The 20,511-nt window shown below is 37.7% G+C and overlaps 2 protein-coding genes across 5 annotated transcripts; both read left to right on the top strand.

The window, feature by feature from the left end:
• The first annotated feature begins 717 nt into the window (after positions 1-717).
• Positions 718-8,739, top strand: LOC110786652 (putative disease resistance protein RGA4). Of its 3 annotated transcripts, XM_021991218.2 has the most exons (5): positions 718-4,978; positions 5,780-5,901; positions 6,730-7,136; positions 7,824-7,899; positions 8,495-8,739. In XM_021991218.2, exons 1-2 carry the CDS (start codon positions 1,542-1,544, stop codon positions 5,784-5,786), a joined length of 3,444 nt encoding a protein of 1,147 aa, XP_021846910.1. In that variant the 5' UTR covers positions 718-1,541; the 3' UTR covers positions 5,787-5,901; positions 6,730-7,136; positions 7,824-7,899; positions 8,495-8,739. The 3 variants fall into 3 exon arrangements, with proteins under 3 accessions (XP_021846910.1, XP_021846909.1, XP_056698877.1); XM_021991217.2 differs by lacking the exon at positions 6,730-7,136; XM_056842899.1 differs by lacking the exon at positions 6,730-7,136 and having other exon boundaries at positions 7,782-7,899.
• A 4,986-nt stretch (positions 8,740-13,725) lies between these two features.
• LOC110786651 (glutamate receptor 3.2-like) lies at positions 13,726-19,609 on the top strand. 2 transcript variants are annotated; one of them, XM_056842894.1, is made up of 7 exons: positions 13,726-14,111; positions 14,945-15,221; positions 15,982-17,318; positions 17,605-17,882; positions 18,154-18,185; positions 18,287-18,681; positions 18,832-19,609. In XM_056842894.1, exons 1-7 carry the CDS (start codon positions 14,049-14,051, stop codon positions 19,330-19,332), a joined length of 2,883 nt encoding a protein of 960 aa, XP_056698872.1. In that variant the 5' UTR covers positions 13,726-14,048; the 3' UTR covers positions 19,333-19,609. The 2 variants fall into 2 exon arrangements, with proteins under 2 accessions (XP_056698872.1, XP_056698873.1); XM_056842895.1 differs by lacking the exon at positions 13,726-14,111 and adding an exon at positions 14,208-14,394 and having other exon boundaries at positions 14,853-15,221.
• The last annotated feature ends 902 nt before the right edge of the window (positions 19,610-20,511 follow it).

The raw sequence follows: 20,511 nt of genomic DNA, 5'->3' as shown, positions 1-20,511 counted from the left end.
ACTTTCAAAATGTGGAATTATTCATAGTAAATCCAAAGGTAAGACTATTTGGAGAACGAGTAAATATAGGATCATTGAAATCAATTTTCGTAATACAGTAGATTATAATTGTGACTTATATTTCAAAAATCTTATACTTCGTGTTCGTTTTATTTGTTACTATTCTCTCAAAGCAAATGTTTAGTTGGGAAAATGCGTAAAAATTTTAAATACTATAAAGTGTCAGGTACTTAGTTAAGAAATTAGTTTCACCAAACAGTTAATGTAAACAAGTGCCTTTTCAGTTTCAAGCATTACATTTTCCTTTCAGATAACTTATCAGTTTCAGCTTGATTTCGCCTAGTGTTGTCAAACAAAGCCTTAAGTTCGAAAAAGAAAAGGAGATGATGAGGTAGTGATACGGTCTACGCAGAAACTATAAAACGAGAAGAAACCTACTGGTTGTTGGGGGTCCACCTGTCCACTAGTCATTTGATTACGAAGAAAAAAAATCTATGGATCAGTAAGTTGAGAAATTCCGAGTTTATCTCAGAGATAAACGAAACAAGTAAATCAAGGGATATAATAGTAAATGTCAGTTTAAAAAAAATTAGGTGACTGTATATTTTAAGATTATAGTTGTATAATGTTGTAATAAGACTATTATTAGGACCTACTTGACTGTATACTTTTATTAAGTGACTGTCAATTATTTGATGTAAATACTCTATAATTCAAAAGAGTAGAGCCCTCAATGTCAGAAATACTCACCAAACCAAGAGTTAGTGGGTCCCCCCAAACCCTTCATCACTGTCCCTCTCTCCAACCCCTTGACATACTCCCTTTCACTGTACGTTAGCACCGCCGCCCTCACCGCACCTCCTCTCGACATCCCCTCACCTCTCCTAACCACCATCACACGTCCACTAACATTCACCCCCAGCGCCTCCCATAATTCGCAAAAACTGCCGCACCCAATGCCTTCCCCGACGGCGCGTAAGTGTGGTACGGACGAACTACATCAAAACCCACCTCGGAAAACCCGATCCGATTACTGGACTACCCTGATTGCTAAAATGCGCTGTTAGAAGGTCAGAGTAGAAGGAGAGACTAATGCCCTTACTATTTCTTTTATTTACCAAAGTTGCCACTTGATTTACTTATTGTGTTTATCTCCGAGATAAACTCGGAAAAGCTCCAGTAAGTTCTCCACCAACTTAATCTCAGCTTGTTGCTTGTTGCTTGTTGCTTGTTGCTTGAGCTCATGCTCATGTGCTTAGCCGAGGTTTTCCAAAACCAGTCGAGTCAATACGAAGTAGTTATTGATTTGGAATCACCCGCCGATTATCCGTTAGGGGCGAGGGATATTGGAATAAGGATAAGAAGAAGAAGAAGAAGAAGAAGAAAAAGAACTTGAATACAGGAACACTCCAGGGGAATGCACACCATGTGTTCGAGAAAATGATGATCAAAATGCCTAACTAGTAATCCAGTATAGCCTGCTCCTTACAATCTTTCCTTGTTTTCCCCTTCAGTTCATCCGTTATCACACTAAAAACACAATGGCCGAGCTCGGAATCTCCATAACTGCAAAGCTCATTGAAGTTACTGGGTCTGCACTCATCAAAGAGATATGTAATACATGGGGCTACGAATCTGAACTTGCAGATCTAAACAAAACTGTCTCCGCCATCAAGAACGTCCTCCTTGATGCTGAATCCAAGCGGGATCTCTCCCACGAAGCGCGCGGATACATTGAAGAGCTCAAAGCTGCTGTTTATGATGCTGATGATTTGTTCGACGAGTTCCTCACTCTTGCGGAATTGAAGCTGCTCGGCCGCAACAAGAATGGTAAATTCCTTTTCTTTTCTTCTGAGATAAAGGGGGTGCGTCAAGCTTACACATTGTCTCGCCGGGTTAAGGGAATTAAGAAACAGATGGATTCTATTGTCGGAAACCATCAGAATTTTGGGTTTAGTGTTGATTATAAACCTGTAAGTAGAAGGAGAGAGGAAACTTATTCATTCTTAGATGCAAATGATATTGTTGGGAGGGATGATGATAGAAAATCTGTCATAGATTTATTGCTAAATCCTAATATTAGTGATGATTTTCGTTTTGTTACTATTGTGGGAGTAGGAGGGTTGGGGAAGACAACTCTTGCTCAACTTGTTTATAATGATAAAGAAGTTGAGAAACAGTTTCCTGATCCAAATTTAAGGTTGTGGGTTTGTGTCTCTGATCAAGATGGGATTCAATTTGATGTTAAATCAATCCTATGTAAGATTTTAGAATTAGTTACTCGTGAGAAGCCGAATCCGGATAGTTTGTCAACAATGGAATTGGTGCAAAAACAATTTCAAGAGAAATTAAGGGCAAAGAAGTTTTTTCTTGTTCTTGATGATGTATGGAATGAGGATCGTGAGGAGTGGCTTAATTTGAAAAAATTCTTAATGTTAGGTCAAGAGGGGAGTAGGGTGTTAGTTACCACACGTTCAGAGATGACATCGACTGTCATAGGGAGTAAACATACTTATAAGTTGGAAGGATTGTCCCGAGATGATTCTTGGCGCTTGTTTGAGATGGCAGCATATGACAAAGGGGAGGAAGACGTGAACCATCTTAAACTAGTAGAGATTGGGAAGAAGATTGTTGAAAAATGTCATAACATCCCTCTTGCCATAAAGGTGCTAGGAACTCTTTTATTTGGTCAGGACATAAGTAAGTGGAGGTCATTTGAAGAGAGTCAACTGATTGAAATCGGCAAAGGTGAAAACAAGATCATGTCTATACTAAAGCTTAGTTACCACAATCTTGAATCCTCGTTAAAAAGTTGTTTTAGCTACAGTGCTTTATTTCCAAAGGACACTGAGATAGAGAGGAAGATGTTGATTAGCCTTTGGATCGCCCAAGGATATGTTGTGGGATTAGAGGGAGGTCAAACCATTGAAGATGCCGCGGAAGAATTTTTTTTAATTTTGTTAAAGAGATGTTTCTTTCAAGATGTAAAGAAAAATGAATTTGGTGTTGTCCAGTCAGTGAAAATCCATGACTTGATGCATGATGTCGCTCACGAAGTAGGGAGGGAGGAAATACGTGTGGTGAATTCTAATGCAAACAACTTAGGAGACAAAATCCGACATGTTTGTTGTGTTGGTGAGACATGTCCAGAAAACTCTCTCTTTAAGAGTAAAATCCGTTCTTTTATTTGTTGGCTTCCTAGAAAACCGCTTGTGGATACACAATTAGATAGCTGGATGTGTCTAAGGGTATTGGACTTGACGTACACTTCAACTTTGGCTTCAAGTTTACCTCGTTCAATAGGTAAGCTATTGCATTTAAGGTATCTTAACCTGTCCTGGAATAAAGATGTTGCACTCTTTGATTCAGTTGTTAAACTTCATAATTTACAAACATTAATTTTAAGTCATTGCCAAAATTTGAGGAAGTTGCCAAAAGATTTTAGCAAATTGGTTAAACTTAGGCATTTGGATTTAGAATATTGTGATAAGTTGATTTGTATGCCTTTAGGAATGAATAAGTTGACTAGTCTAAGAGTGCTGCCATTTTTTGTGGTGGGTAAGGGTAAGAGAAATTCAACTGAGAGTCAATGTAATGGAGAGCTCAAAGACCTAAAAGCCCTCACCAACTTAAAAGGCTGTATCTATATCAAAATCGGTGAAGATTATAGAAATATGGAAGACATAGATGACATAGAAGGAGGATATTTGAAGAGCATGGAGAATCTCACGGAGGTTAAAATTGAATTTGATAATGATGGTTGTGTAGACCCTGAGACTGTAATAGAAAAGCTGAAGCCACATTCAAATCTCAAGGGTTTCATTTTGTGGAGGTATAGTGGTGAGACGATACCAAGGTGGGGAAAAACAGTGGACAATTGGGCATTCTCTCTACCACAGCTTGTCAAGATTGAGCTTAGATATTGTGGTAATTTGGAGCAGATACCATCGCTGAGTAAACTGCCTTATCTGAAATCATTGGTACTTGAAGATTTGTATATGTTGGAGTATATGGAGAATACAAGTGATTGTGAGTCAGCAGAGTTGACAACATTTTTCCCCTCCCTTGAACTTCTTGAAATTAACTCTCTCAGGAGTTTGAAAGGATGGTCGAGACAGGACGGGCTTGTAGTTGTTGATGATGATCATCTCTTTAGTAGGAGAAGGAGATTTTCCTGTCTCTCTCAATTGAAAGTTGTGTTTTGCCCTAACTTGACCGCATTTCCTTCTTGTCCAAGCCTAGAAGATTTGGAGTTGCATAGGAACAATAACACATTGCAAATAATACCAGAATATATAGGAGATGACACTGCTCGAAATTCACAAGATAGCGTCAGATTGAGGAGGGTGAAATCTGATAACATAATGGGTTACCTCAAATCAATACCCCTGCCATATCTTACTTCCCTCCACATAATATCCAAAGAGGTGAAGAGTTTATCAGAAGTTGGGGAGATATTCCACCGTTGCTCTTCCCTGCGAAGCCTTACAATTGGGCATTGCTACAATCTGAGGAGACTTTCTGGAGGAGGAGGAGGAGGAGGGTTGGAGCATCTCACTGCCTTGGAGTCACTTAAATTTGACAGCACCAATCTGAGCATCTTTGAAGACGAAGGTGATGATGACAGCACGCCATGGAAATCCCTTAATCAAAGCCTCCGTTCCCTGACATTTGAATTTGCTGGAAAGATGATGAGTCTTCCCAAGGGGTGTCAATACTTGAACTCCCTCAAAAGCCTCCGACTTTTTTGGTGTCCTAGTATGAATGCCCTGCCAAAATGGTTAGGCTGCTTATCATCTCTTCAATCCTTATCAATCAATTATTGCAGTGCCCTGAAATCACTTCCAGAAGCAATGCAAAACCTCACTTCCCTTCAAAAGCTTGAAATAGCTGATTGTGGAGACCTAGAAGATAGATGCAAAGAACCCCATGGGGAAGACTGGCCCAAAATTCAACACATCCCTTACGTGGAAATAGGGTGAGTAATTACACAGTTGCACACTCCATTCATCACATCTTGATTTGTGAAGCAAATGTGTACTTTTTAGTCAGGTCAAACTCTTTTTGGTGATATAATTACAGGTTAATAACTTACATATACTAAATGCTTAAATTTTTTGTTGGGGAGGTGGGGGGATATCTTTTCAGTTTCATAGTTGCCGTCCCTATACTTTGGGTAGCGTGTCCATATTTCTTTTTAATGAATTTATTATCTAAAAGATATGTTATCCGAAGTAGCTATGTTTTACATCCGCCAGCAAGTTTTACCTAGTATTAAAATAAGGTGTAAGAGAATAAAGAGATTTAATGAAGTTTGGTTTTCTAGAAGTCACTCCATCTTGTTGCTGGCGTACGTTTGTTAAGTCTTTGATTGAATGACGAGTCATGTTCATAACCCGAATGTTACTTCATCCTTTGCTGGGATGTGGTTGTGCACTTCACAAGTACAGGGAAGGAAGTTGAGATCAAGTTATCGTTACTTTACCATGTCCATATCTGTAATAGAGCCATGTAACAACTCTTTTGACTTTTGCTTGCTAGTCATGACATGAACATATAGAAGGCATCATGGATCACAATTGTAGTCCAACATTGGTGTATAAGAAAACTATTATCCTATTCGTAATTAAAGGGCTGTCTGGATATTAATTTTAATATTTGATTATGAGATTTGGGGAAAATGTAGTTAGTATTTCTTGGTGGAGTACTATCTTTTTGCTTTGACTTGTTTTCCTGAAAATACTACCTATATATCCTGATATATCTCCATAATGTTCAGGTATTGACATGGTTCAAACCGTTCAATGACTGTTGGAGTTTTCAATGTCATGTCCCTGAGCGAACTTCTATGGATCTCCGGTTTCCATATATACGGGAAAACATCATGCAAATTTCTGTGAGGTAAGGTTAGGTGTTCTTGGGAAGTTCTGTTTTAATTGATTTGTGGCTGCTCTCCAATTTAAGTCTCAGTCTTTTCATCTGTCATGATGCAAATTTCATGTTTTCTGTCTTCACTTCTTGTTACTTTTTTGTCGGCTGTTTCACAAATAAGGTCAAACTGACTCTCTTCTAGCTTTGCTTATTTCTGGCGCACTGGTTACAATAGTTCATTTTACAATCTGTTGCTAAGACATCTATCAATCATGCAAGTTTTTTAGACATTTTAGTTCATCAGGTAGTCTTCATGTGACTGCACTTTTTTTTTAGAGTACAGAGTATGCTGTTCACATGATGCGTAACTGTTTGATCTACACATTTTATAAGTTTATCTTTTCCAGTTCTAATAGTTCTATAACAATTATAGTTGATTTCTTTTATGTGATTGTTGTACATTTGAGGGACCTAATTTTCGAAGAGTAGAATGAGGGTGTGTTCTATCACCTGATTTTCACTTTTCTGAACTTATTAGAACTTATTTTAGTTATAAACTGTCCTTGGGTAGCCCTTGTTTTCCTTGAACTTATCTTATATGAACTTGTTTTTCCTGAAGTAAGTGATAATAAGGTGAATAAAACAGGCTGCTATTTCAGTTTTTTTTGTTTTGTTTTTTGGAAATGTGTTGCTATCTTAAATTTACTCCGTAATATCCCTTCCTCAACTTCTCACAACTTGTCGTCATGTTGTCAGTTTATGGAGTATGGCTGATCAGCATACACAAATGACACAGTATTCATATCCTGTCATAATACCAAAAACTGAATTACTTGTCCTTTTAATTCTCTTTGATAGGTTAGTTGATTATTCTCAATGGGGGCTTTTGTAGCCGGTCACATTTTCTCCATCAGAGATAGCTTCTCGGTGTCTTTTAAGTTTTACCTCTCTAAAAAACTTATCACCCTCCAGGTTAAGAATATCCAGCTCGATATTGATGATGTGTTCCTTATGGATGATCTGAAGGAGATATAGTGTGTGTATGTAAGTATGTGTGGGGAGCAGGGGGTGAGTCCAGATGACCCTGTTCTTGCAGAGGATAATTGATTTTGTCATGTAAAAGTATCACTTAATGACACAAATCGTAATGTTCATAACCAGTTTAGGCATTACTCTGAGAATCACCTGATGGATATGTATACTCTTTATATATGCTTCAAGAAACTCAGTTTTGAAGAGGAAATGAGCAACTCAGTTTTGGTAAGGTACTGCTACTAAAAGAATACAATCATCTACAGTCTATTTCTTGCCTTATTCAATATGTGGAAAATAATACACCTTCAAATTTCTCTCACACGAGTTCTAAAACCTTTGCTTTCGTTAATTTTTTCCTTCAGTTTCTTATTAGATTAATTTATCGAGAGCTTTTATCTAAAAGCTGAATATCAAGTCACCTTTTAACTTTGTTTACACATCCATCTTTCAAAACACCTGTAATGTAGTCAGTCTCTTGCAAGAGGTCCAGAACATTTTGCTGTCCTCTGTGCTAGTTTTGGTTCTATCTTCAGTACTTCTATAAAAACGGCTGCTGACCACTATGATCATCTTTTCTTTTCTTTTAATGGATACTCAATATTCTGGGACTCAATTTTTTTACTACTTCGTATGTAATGTTTAATACTACAAAGCTTAAAAGTTATGAATTTGTTTTTGTTTTGTTTAATCATCTTTTCTTTTCCTATGTGCAACAGTGCAAGGATATTAAGATCAAGATATCCTTGTTTAAGTATGCTCACAGTTGTAAAAGAACTGATTAGAAAAATCCACGTGGACTTTTCTTAAGCATGCTCATAGTCTGCTAGTCATTACTTCTTCTTTTTTTCTGAAGCCATGTTCTATTTGGTTACTAGCTAGCTACTGAGAGTTTCGTTTTGTCATCTTCACCTGTGTAGCTAAGCTGTGATGATCATTGGTAGATTCCTTCAGCATAAAGCTAGACTCTGGAGTCTGGCCACACCTAACATACAGGTTAGTACTTAGTACAATGCATGCTAACTTGTCTCTGTGAAGCTTGAAGCACTAAGGCTCCGTTTGGTAGGGGGTAAAACATTTTCATGGAAAACGATTTTTCCCGTTACAATCACTTTACGTTGTTTGGTCTGACAAGGGAAGGAAAACAAACAATTTTCCATAACTCCCTCAAAAGTGAAAAAACTTTTTCCATTATAAAGGGAGGGAAACCCCTTTTCTACCTTTCCTCCTTACCTATCTCTCTTCTTCCCCTCAATCTTCACCATCTTCTCCTATTTTCTTTTAAGGAACCAAACAAATGAAAACTAGTTTGGAATTGTGTTTTCCTTTGGAAAATCATTTTGCACTGAAAACGTTTTACATCAAAACAAACGGAGCCTAGATATTTTATTCTCATTTGTCCATCCAATATCGATCTGTATGCTCATGCAATATTCATAGAGTGGAATAAGGTCATCTGAAACCATAAGAGACGTTTAAATTAAATTTTGCAGAATACATGTGTTGTCGTCTTAGCTTCAGTATGTGGATTTTATTTCACAAACTCACAACGCCAAAATATATATGGAGCTAATTCGTTTTTTGTTTGCAGCGTTTTGATTTTGGCAACTGGATCGGTACAAAAGAATTTTGTAGTAAGCTTCTGAAATATTTGAAGGCGGAGGTGACGCCTTTTGATGCTCATTGCTCAACTATAGTCATGCCCATTGCACATTTTAATGATTATAGGCAGCATTAAGTACGTTTAATATTTTGTAATTATAACTACAGTACATCTTTTGTAATTAAGATTATCATCTTTGCTCAATGGAATTCATCATCATACTTTCTACAAAAGTTGTAATATTCTATTCTATAGTATTTAAAACCGATTTTTCATGAAATACCCCTCAATTTTCACGAAATTCACCAAATGCCCCTCAACTTTCAGAAATTCACCAAATGCCCCTCACCTTTAATATAATACCCAAACTACCCTTACTAATGACGCGCCGTTAGTCCGCCGTTAGTCCGCCGTTAGCCTACTTTTCTAATTCACCAAATGCCCCTACAATGTAACTTATTTCACCAAATACCCCTATTTTAAAATATAATTTACCAAATGCCCAAATGTAAAAATTACCTTTTTAAAGCCCAATGGCTATTTTTTTGGGATTGAAAAATAGCCGTAGCTTATTGTTTTAGTCACCAAAACTTTCCAGTCATTTGAGAGTTGAGACTATGGAAGATATAAGGCAGTGTGATGATAGATACTGTGGCAATGGTATGTTACAGTTTAGAACTATTCGGCCCGAGTTAATAAGTAAGCCCCTTGAGTATAAGAGGATACTCAAGGGAAGGGAATCCTCACCCCCAAAATACAACTTTGAGGTTGTAAGATACAATCTCAACAACTAGGTTAGGCCAAGTACTACTTGGTACTTTGTATATGCAAGCAATACACTTGATACAAATATATAATGCCTCAATTTACTTATTTACATTTCTTATAGAGTGGCATATGAAAAGAGCGATACAATTAAGAGAATGTCTCTAAAATAAAAGACCAACCAAATGAAACTCTACTCAAAAGACTAACACCACTTAATGAGTTTGATGCGTGTTTGGTTCACGGTTATTTGAGGCCACGAAACGAAATTAAGAACATGACTTTCTTCCCACTTATGTGCTTGGATAACAGGAATATGATACTCCATTACTAGAGGTAATAGAGTGTAATATCAATTGGTTATCTGCAATATGGAGGCCCTTTTTTCCTTTCCTTTCCTTTCCTTTCCTTGAGTAGTGATTTTAACTTATATTCATGCAAAACAAGAGGTAATAGACTCATTATGTGTGGATGATGATTTTGAATGATAACTCATGACACAAAACTGAGATGAAACTACAACAAAACAATTTGGTGACTAAATAAACACTCAGAACAGGGTTATTTATACTAAAACAATAAGCTACGGCTATTTTTCAATCCAAAAAAACTAGCCGTTGGGCTTTAAAAAGGTAATTTTTACATTTGGGAATTTGGTGAATTATATTTTAAAATAGGGGTATTTGGTGAAATAAGTTACATTGTAGGGGCATTTGGTGAATTAGAAAAGTAGGCTAACGGCGGACTAACGGCGTGTCATTAGTAAGGGTAGTTTGGGTATTATATTAAAGGTGAGGGGTATTTGGTGAATTTCTGAAAGTTGAGGGGCATTTGGTGAATTTCGTGAAAATTGAGGGGTATTTCATGAAAAATCCGTATTTAAAAAGATAAATTGAATCAATGGAGAAGTGCTGCAGTGGTGCATTTTTCAGAAGCAGTTTTCAAAAAGTAAGAATTGAGGATTGACTAAATTCAGCAAATATTAAGGTTAAGAAATAAGAAGATAACATCCCCACTTCCCAAGTGCTCCTCCCACGCTACATATACCCCTTTGGTATAATACACTTGGTTGTGATTGGTTTAAAATTTTAAATTCCATGTGGAGTTGGTATTTTAGATTTAAATTTTAATCCCATGTTGAGTTGCTTATGTGAAAACAACCAATGAGAATCCAGGATATGTTACTATTTGATATCCAGGGGGTATATGTATCAGCTTCCCTCCTCCCCCACATTAGATGGCTCACATGTAGGGATGTCAATGGGGCGGGGCGGATGCGGATGTAGGTCCCTCCATCCCCATCCCCACCTAAAATTTTCATCCCCATCCCCGCCCCATCACCCATGGCGGGTACAAAATTCATCCCCATCCCCGCCCCAACGGGTGTAAGCTAAAATCCATCCCCGCCCCGCCACCCAACTGTGTATCAATCCCGTCTTATCCCCGCTTCATATCCGCGCTAATACCCGCCTAATTTTTCTTATTTAGCAAACATTTGCCATATATCAGAGTAATTAAAGTTAACTATAGAAAAAAATACCTTAAAACTAAAGTAACCTATATACTCGAAAAAAATACTCGTCATAACAAAAAAAAAATCCAAACAAAAAACATAAAAATTCTCACATAAATTTATATTATCACCTAAATATGCAAATTAATCCAAACTCACCCCATCACCCATGGCGGGTATGAAGCGGGGCGAGTGGGGATGGGGCGGGGCGAGTGGGGATGGGGCGGGGCGGGCGGGGATGGGGTGGGTTCAACACAAAATCCACACCCGCCCCATCACCCATGGCGGGTACGAATTTTATACCCATCCCCGCCCCATCACCCGCCAAACCTACCTCCATCCCCGCCTACTTGGGGCGGATGCGGGGCAGGTCTCCCGCGAAACCCGCCCCACTGACATCCCTACTCACATGACGTTATGATATTTTTGGTATAGTGACAAATCTTTACGCTTGGGATACAAAAATCAGACCATCCTTGTCAATCACCATCAGGCTCAAATGGACCTGTCATTTCAGAGGGAAATGGTTATCGAACCTTATCCGTCATCAAGAGAGAGAATTCACTTTGCAAAACTAAATGAGATTTTACCTTAAACCCATATGACAATAAACGGAGTAATGTCTTAGGCCCTGTTCGGAGAAACTAGCGGTAGCGGGTAGCGTTTAGCTGTTGAGTCGCGGATAGTTGTTGTAGTATCGGCTAGCTGTCTATAGTACGGAGTAGTGGGTAACGGTTAGCTGTCATAGTAGCGGGTAATTAGTACTCCGTATGAGTGTTTGGTAAAAGTAGCGGTTGAGATTGCAAAATACAATAAAAGTTATATATTTTGTTTAAAACTTTATTATAATTTTATCATACACTAACCGCTACCTTCAAATGCTACTATTTTTAACGTTTGACAAAAGTTACCCAACCGCTAACTCTATCGTTAAGCGCTACCTCACCCGCTACCATACCAAACACTTGCATATTTTATAAGTAGCATTTTAAATAGGTAAAAACTTACTCGTTATCTCAAACGCTGCCGCTGAACACGCCCTTGGTCTTATTAGAGCATAATAATAAATGTCCCCTCTCTCCCGCAACATAGTGCATGTTTGATCTTTTCCTGGAAATTAAGGAATGTCGGAAACGACATATTGACAATTATGATTAACGATTAATGTTGTATCAAAAACATCAACAAGGGAATTTTCTAGAGTGGAAACATTAATTACGGGCACATATTTTGTACTTCCTCTGTTTTTCACTCGGAGAGGCACACTTGCCAAATGCATCATTTGACCATTAAATATCTCTAAATTTCTATTTGTAAAAATTAAAAAAGTTAATATTATGAAAATGTATATTGTGACTAATCCAACAACATTTTACATAATAACATTTGATTACTCTAAATTAGTAAAAAGTTCAAGTCAAACTTAGTATACGAACAGTAACAAAGTCAAAGTGATGCAAGTAAAAAAGCGGAGGGAGCATTTAAAACTACTAGTCCAAATTTGGATATTTAAATTGTTTGATAAGGATTAGGGGTGTCAAATCGGATCAATGGATCGGGTTTGGGTTGGACTCATCGGATCCGGGTTGAAACGGATCGGGTTGAACAGATTAATTTGGCTAACGGGTTGGATCGGATTGAAAACTTAACGGATGAGATCGGCTCGGGTCGGGTCGGATTTTTTATGCACGGGTTCATATCGGATCGGGTTGGTTCAGATCGGATTGGAACATGACGGATTGTTAACGGGTTTAGACGGACTATAACGGGTTCGTGCTCATATCGGGGCGGATCCATATCGGATCGGATTAATCGGGTAAAGGACTAACACGGGACGGATTGAAACGGATTTAGTCGGGTTACATCATAATCAATTTTATATCGGTTCGGGTTATTATCGGATCGGGTTATTCGAATACAAGGTAGCGGGTTATCGATAACGATAACGATGAACTAATAACTAATAAAGTTTATTACGTCGTATTAACGAAACATTTATTAATGAACTAATAAAATTATAGTTACCGTGTATAATTTGTATCGAAATAAAAAGTATACGTCCACATGTGATTAATTTAACAAATTAATACTCCCTCCGTATTTATTTAAGATATACACTTGGTCGGGCAAGGGGTATTAAGAAGAAGAATTGAATGAAATAAAGTAATAAAACAAGTGGGGTTGGGTAAATATTTTAATAAGTAAAACAAGTGGGAACTATGTCATTTTATGGGGTGGGAGTGGAGTGTAGATAGATTATTTAATTAGATGGTGGGGTTGATAAGTTACTAAAAATGACAAGTGTATCTCTTAAATAAATACGGACGAAAAAGACAAGTGTATCCCTTAAATAAATACAGAGGAGTAATAACTTATGGATTGATGATGATAACCATGAGTCAAAATATTTACAACTTATGATCAAATGACATATCCATGAGTCAAAATATTTATCAATTTTACAAGTAAACGCTTAATTAGTTGAACTAAACCATCTACCTCAATTACAAGTTTCATTTGAGCAGAGTATATAAAGGGAGACATGAAGTACAAGTACACTGTATAACTAATAGTCATACGCTTAATTGGTAGTGCAACATAATTAATGTTCTCTTATGGGTCGTGAACGGTTTGAGTTAAACGGGTTCTGGTCGAAACTGGTTTGGAATTAAAAGGGTCATTGTTGAAACGGTTTGGAATAAACGGGTCATGGGTTGATACGGTTCGGAGTAAATGGATGTCTTAGCCTAGTGGTTAAAACTAAGGATATGTGTACATTAGGTCTCAGATTTGAATCTCCCCACCCGCTCTTAAATTTTTTTTTTTTTAACGGATTCTTAATTTATCTGTACTTATTTTTCTGGGAATATAGTCGGTAAGAACGGACCCTAAATCCCTAATTGATCACCCTAGGAAACATCTGTGGAATATTTGGAAGTGATGTAGATATGCACTTTCAAATGCTCCAATGTCCCCACTCTCCCACCCTTCATTTTCATTTCCCAGGTTCATAACAAAAACCAACAACTACCAGTTACAGACATGTTGTTCTTATGCTGTTTGTGCTCTTGCAATAATTTGAACAAACTGCATCATTTTTTTGTTTTTCTCTCTCCTAAATCCCTCCCAGATTTTCAGCTTATCCTAACCATTACCATATTAAAGTCTTGTATTTTTAAAATTTTAATTGAAAATTAAAGGAAAAGTCAATTCAACTTGGTGGGTTCTCTTTCTCTCTAGAAAAATTGCCACTTTCTGAATTTAATGGTGGATTCTTGCTTCTCATGTGAAGAAGCTGAACGAAGCTTTCAGCTTTTCCTTTCTCTCGTGAGTTTTTTCCCCTCTTTATCTTCTTATTGTTCATCTTTTATTTCATTAAAGTACCATTAATTTCCCCCTAATTTCATTAATTTACTTGTTTATGGTTGTTGTGTGTACTTGTGTCCCTATTTTGCCGCCACCTTATTTTGGAAAAGGGCAAATTTTCACTTTTAAATTATGTGGCCACTCTCCAAAAATTAAGTAATTGTACTCTGGGTTGTAACCCAGAAGTGGTGGACATATGAGCTTTAGCTGAAATTCAACAACATCATCTTCCTGTTATTTTCAGGTCTCTATTTTCCTGGGTTCAATAAGCTTCTATGTCTTTTTTTTAAGCAATTTTATCTGACTATAAAAACTTCAAATGGCCATTTCTTGATTATTATTATTGGGTTAAGCAATATTGTGAGACTTTTTTTAAGTGTACTACACTACAGTGCTAAACTTCTGTTTACAAGAATTCTTTTAAGCTTCAAATAGGCTTTTCTTGCTTACAGTTTTAGCATAATCTCAGCTGTAATTTGCTTTCTGCTTTTCGAACTTTACAATATCGAGTATTGATTTGCCAAGTTCATATGTTGTTGTCCTGCTTTTAGTGACCCTAACTTTGGTGTTTCCTTAGATTCTAGTTCCTTTTATCATAACTGAGAAAATCCGATTTTCAAATGCTTTGTTGCAAATTTGTCAATTTTATATGTTAATTTGCTTACCCCTACTTTACTTTTCTTATTTTAATTGGAACTATAGTGACTGAGGGAAGAAGGAAGCTGATTCCTAAGCATGATAGTATTGTTATTTTATAACAAAGGCTTATTGAGAGTACTTGTACCACTGTGAAGGTCAGTCTCCTATCTAATTCCACCATGGAAGTGGTTCATATCGTGCCATGGTTGGTAGTTCTTTGTAGTACGATGTTCTTGGAACACACTTCTGGGTCTGATACAGTGAACATCGGTGCTATATTTACTCTTGGCACGGTCAATGGTAAGGTTTCGGAGATCGGGATGAAGGCTGCTGTGGATGATATAAATTCTGATCCCAGCATACTTGGTGGTCATACCCTGTCTCTCCATATTCAGGATTCAAATTATAATGGATTTCTCAGCATCATGGGAGGTAAACTCCTGTAAATGCATCTAAGTTGTATTTTAAATTTTGGTTTTTAAATCATACTCCGTAGCATAATATAAATATGTAATATGTGCCACCTATTTTTCTAGGCTTCCCCTTTTGTTTATTCTCTATTTTACCCAAGGAGATACTGAGGGAAATGGATGAAAAAAATGGTATAGATCTTGATTAGGAGGGAACGTAGAAGTTCCTTTGGGTCGGAAAATTAGAGAACTTGGAGGTATCTTGATTGGGAGGGAACTTACGGCCCGTTTGGTAGTCGGTAATAAATGGTGGTAAATGGTGGAAATGGAAATAAATCTAAGTGTAATTTGGCAAGAAAATAGCATCATGATGTCCATGGTAATGAAATTTTGTCTCATCTTGGTGTTTTTTTTCATAAATTTCCGTTCCCACCTGATAACATTCCCCAAATGGTAATGGATGGTAATGAAAATTTATAAAGAAAAATAGATAATTTTGAGTGAACTAGCATTACCAATTTACCATGAGAATGAATATTGATTTTCCTTACAAAATTACATACAAATTCATACCCGTTGACATCATTTATTCCCGTTAGAGGTTTTTTTGGGTCAGAAAATTAGAGAACTTGTGTCTTGTAGGCATATGTTTCAGTTTGGAATTCTCATATCCTTCTCCACTTCTCCCTTCCCCCGAAGCCCGGGACTATGTCAAACAAGCATTAACATGTATTGTATGAGATTTTTAAAGCTTGTTATTTAAATTTCTTCATTGATCACAGCATTGCAGTTCATGGAGATGGATACTGTTGCTATTATTGGCCCTCAGACATCCATAATGGCACACGTACTTTCTCACCTAGCAAATGAACTCCATGTTCCACTATTGTCATTCACTGCCCTTGATCCTACATTATCACCTATCCAATATCCCTACTTTTTCCAAACTGCCCCCAATGATCTGTTTCAGATGGCTGCCATTGCGGAAATTGTAAGCTACTTTCGTTGGACCCAGGTAATAGCCATCTTTACTGATGATGAGCAGAGTCGGAATGGCATCACTGCATTAGGTGACAAGCTTGCAGAGAGGCGTGGCAAGATCTCTTATAAGGCAGTTCTACCCCCTGATATCAGAGGAAATTTTAGTGTAGTGAAACAGGAACTAGCAAAGGTGAAGAATATGGAATCAAGGGTGCTTGTTGTTCATACCATGGTTACTTACGGTCCAATCATTCTCGAGGCAGCTGAGCAGCTTGGCATGACAGGAGAAGGGTATGTTTGGATAGCTACTGCATGGTTGCCTGCCAATTTAGATTATAATCCAGATCCAGATATTTACAAAAAGACTCAGGGGGTAATCACACTTCGGCCCCATACTCCTGACTCAAAAAGGAAAAAGGAATTTATTGCTAGGTGGAAAAACTTGAGCAAAGGCTCAACTGGATTGAATGTTTATGGGTTGTATGCCTATGACACTGTTTGGTTACTTGCCCGTGCTCTTAATGTATTTCTACTTCAAGGCAACAATATTTCCTTTTCAAATGATCCGACCTTAACTGCTGTTGGAGGAGGAAGTATGAATTTAAGTGCTTTGAGTATCTTTGACGGAGGAAGTGAATTGCTTAAGTTGATACTGGAAACCAATATGACAGGTCTCACAGGCCCTATTTGGTACAATCCAGACAGAACTTTGGTTAACCCTTCTTTTGATGTCATTAACATAGTTGGTAGGCAAATGAAGCAGATTGGGTATTGGTCAAATTATTCTGGGTTGTCTGTTTTAGCACCAGAGATACTTCGTGAAAGTCCGCAGAACCGTTCAGGTGCCAGTCAGAAGCTGTACAGTGTTGTGTGGCCTGGAGGAACTAAGAAGCAGCCTCGTGGATGGGTTTTCCCTCGAGATGGGAGAAAATTAAGGGTTGGGATTCCTCGCAGGGTCAGCTTTACTGAATTTGTTTATCAAGACAATCAAACTCATGCTATTCGTGGATATTGCATCGATGTTTTTGAAGCCGCTGTGAAGTTGCTCCCGTATGCAGTTCCGTATGAATTCATATTTTTCGGAGATGGGCGTAAAAATCCCAGTTATAGTGAACTCGTGACTAGGATTTCAACGGGTGTAAGTATAAACATTTTACGTCTTATTTCTGTTACTCCCTCTGTCCCTATTTGTTTGCCCCATTTGCCATTCTAAGCCGTCCCCAAAAGATTGCCCCTTCACTATAACTGATCCTGGGACCACAACTTTACTCCCACATAAAATACATTTGCCCCACCACTTTTGTCTCTTCTTAATTCCACTCACCCATTTCTTAATAAAGAACATTTGGATCATGGAGCAAACAATAAGGGACAGAGGGAGTACTTATCAGAGAAAGGTTATAATGGTGTCGATGATGTTTTAGGAATTTGATGCTGCTGTGGGAGACATTGCAATTGTGACCAACCGCACGATGATTGTAGACTTCACTCAGCCATATGCAGATTCAGGGTTGGTCGTAGTAGCCCCGGTTAAAAAGATAACCTCTAATGCTTGGGCTTTCTTGAGGCCCTTTACACCACTCATGTGGGCGGTGACAGCTGTTTTTTTTCTCGTAGTCGGGGCAGTTATTTGGATCCTAGAACATAGATTAAATGACGAGTTTCGTGGGCCTCCTGGTAAACAGATTATGACAATTCTATGGTAAGTCATATTTCACGATTGTGCATTATGAAGACAGATGCTAAGTGGTTATGTGGTTTGTATGAAGTATCATACACTGCATGGGAAGTTGCTTCTCAGGAAGTTGAATTTCTTGTGTTTTTGTCAACCAAACAATATCAACGATTTCAACTTCCCAGGAACTTCAGCTTCTTATTTAAATCTATATGAACCAAACAACCACTTACAGTTTTGTATTGTGCTCTTCACTTTATGATGGCTCACACTCGTTATTTTCTTCTCAAATTTTCAGGTTTAGTTTCTCAACCCTGTTTTTTGCCCACAGTAAGTTTATTCTAATCAATCTTTCTGAATACTCCATATCTGTTTTGGATTTGTATTTGTCATAATTTTCTGATCTTTGTTGATATATTTTGAACTTTCAGGAGAAAACACTGTGAGCACACTTGGTCGGATGGTTCTTGTCATATGGCTATTTGTTGTGTTGATCATCCAGTCAAGTTATACAGCTAGTTTGACTTCATTCCTGACCGTCCAACAGCTAACATCTTCAATAAAAGGAATCGACTCATTGATTACTAGCACTGCACCTATAGGATACCAAGTAGGGTCTTATGCAGAAAACTATCTCAATGAGGAACTTAATATTCCCAGATCAAGGCTTAAGCCTCTAAACTCCCCAGAAGAATATGCTTTCGCTCTCAAAACAGGAAGAGTTGCTGCTGTGGTTGATGAACAGCCGTATGTCGATCTTTTTCTTTCAAGTTACTGCCAGTTTGCTGTTGCAGGCCAGGAATTCACCAAGAGTGGTTGGGGATTTGTAAGTATCACTAACCAAGAGCTATAAGTAATTAATTGTGGTGATTAGACTTAGTAATTACTCGTACACCACAAATGTTGTTGCTAACAATCTCTTGGAAATTGTCTTTTAAGTCTTTACTGACACAGGCTGACTCTATTTGTTTCTCAGGCTTTTAAGAGAGATTCTCCATTAGCCCTTGACATGTCAACGGCCCTTCTCCAGCTATCAGAGAATGGCAGCCTACAAAATATTACCGAGCTTTGGCTCAAGAAAAAGAATGCTTGTCAATCACAGGCTGTAAGCGACTCTGAACAGCTTAAGCTAGACAACTTCGTTGGCCTATTCCTTATATGTGGTGTTGCTTGTATCATGTCTCTTATCATATACTTCTCCTTAATGCTCTACAAGTTCCACCAGCATCATTTGCCTCAACACTCAGAGCCTTCAGTCCAGGGCAACTCTCGGTCTGCACGTCTGAAGACATTCTGGTCATTTGTTGACAAAAAGGAAGACATGTCGCAGAGAAAGTTGAAAAGGAAACGTATTTCTGCATCAATGCCAACTCATGGCAGTGAGTTAATGGGGGCTGAATCAGCGGGGAAATCGTCTAAAAGTGCAGATTTTAGCAGTTATCGTGGAGATAATCGTAATAGCGTTGTTTGGAGTTGATGAGAGGATCAAAGCTAATCCCAGTTTCATGTGATTTATGTTTAAATATAGAAACTTTGCTCTTAACCTTCTTTTGAGAAGTATATCAGGTAGAAATCATTAATTGTATACAGGTTAGTACTTACTAGTATACCAGGGCATGCAGTGGGCTGCAAATATGCAACTGTGACAGTGATAAGACCATCATGCTGCAAAAACGATGATGGACAAACCAGATTCCTGTGTAAATTTAAATAATAGTGTTAATGGAAGCCCACAGGTGCAATTTTATTATACACTTCCAATTCTGCTTCTAGTTATCCCAACTTTATGTACTTTTCCTTTTCCCAAAAAAGAAAGAAAAGTCTACTCTTTGTGTAGACATCTTTTCGGGAAATGATTTGCTATAGTGTGATGAGGGTTTTTATCCCTTAACGTAATAGATAAATCATATTTGTATAGGGTATTTTAGGCGCACTTAGGTTGCATTTTTAGGCATTCGTCTCATTTTAGTTGCATTTAGAGTCACATTTACATAAGTTGTTGTTATTGTACTCTATTATGCGCCGTTCGTGTTTTCTTTAATATTTCATGTGATTTTACGGTCATTTGGATGCTTTCGAAGTGTTCAAAGTTGATTTGGATGATGAACGAATGAGATGTTGACTCGAGGCTCATTACATGTCTCTCGGGATAGCTTTTGAGTCAACAACGAAGCTAAACGTTATTTTTCTAAGCATCAAAACGGACAATCATTCACTCTTTTGATGATATCTCAAGTTCTACAGATCGGAATGAGACGATTTTGATTCGGCTAGAAAGTAGGCTTAAAGAGCTTTCCAACGATAGGTACAAGACAAGTCATTCTTCTCATATCTGATGCACTTTGAAATTAGAAGGTTGGTGTGATTCATATTTGGTTAGTTGTCCTATTACAAATTTGACATGACGGTTTGTGATGCTTGGTTTTTCTCCAGCGTCTCTAAAAATCAAGAAGAACAAATTGTTTTGTTGTGATGTCGGCTTTAACTTGCGAATCAAAATGGTTGAATCAAAAATTACGAGACTTGAGCGTACAACACGCACTAAGGAATGCACATTTTTTTGCGACAGTCATTCAACTCTGCGTATCGCTCAAAGTTAATTAGTATTTAGGCAAATTTGTTAAAAACCACCTTTTATAATAGAAATTTTGCGAGA

The sequence above is a fragment of the Spinacia oleracea genome, chromosome 4 (assembly GCF_020520425.1).
Source record: "Spinacia oleracea cultivar Varoflay chromosome 4, BTI_SOV_V1, whole genome shotgun sequence".
NCBI classification, from domain to species: Eukaryota; Viridiplantae; Streptophyta; class Magnoliopsida; order Caryophyllales; family Amaranthaceae; genus Spinacia; species Spinacia oleracea.
Note: the sequence above shows the minus strand (reverse complement) of the source record. Positions and strands in the feature narration are given on the sequence as shown.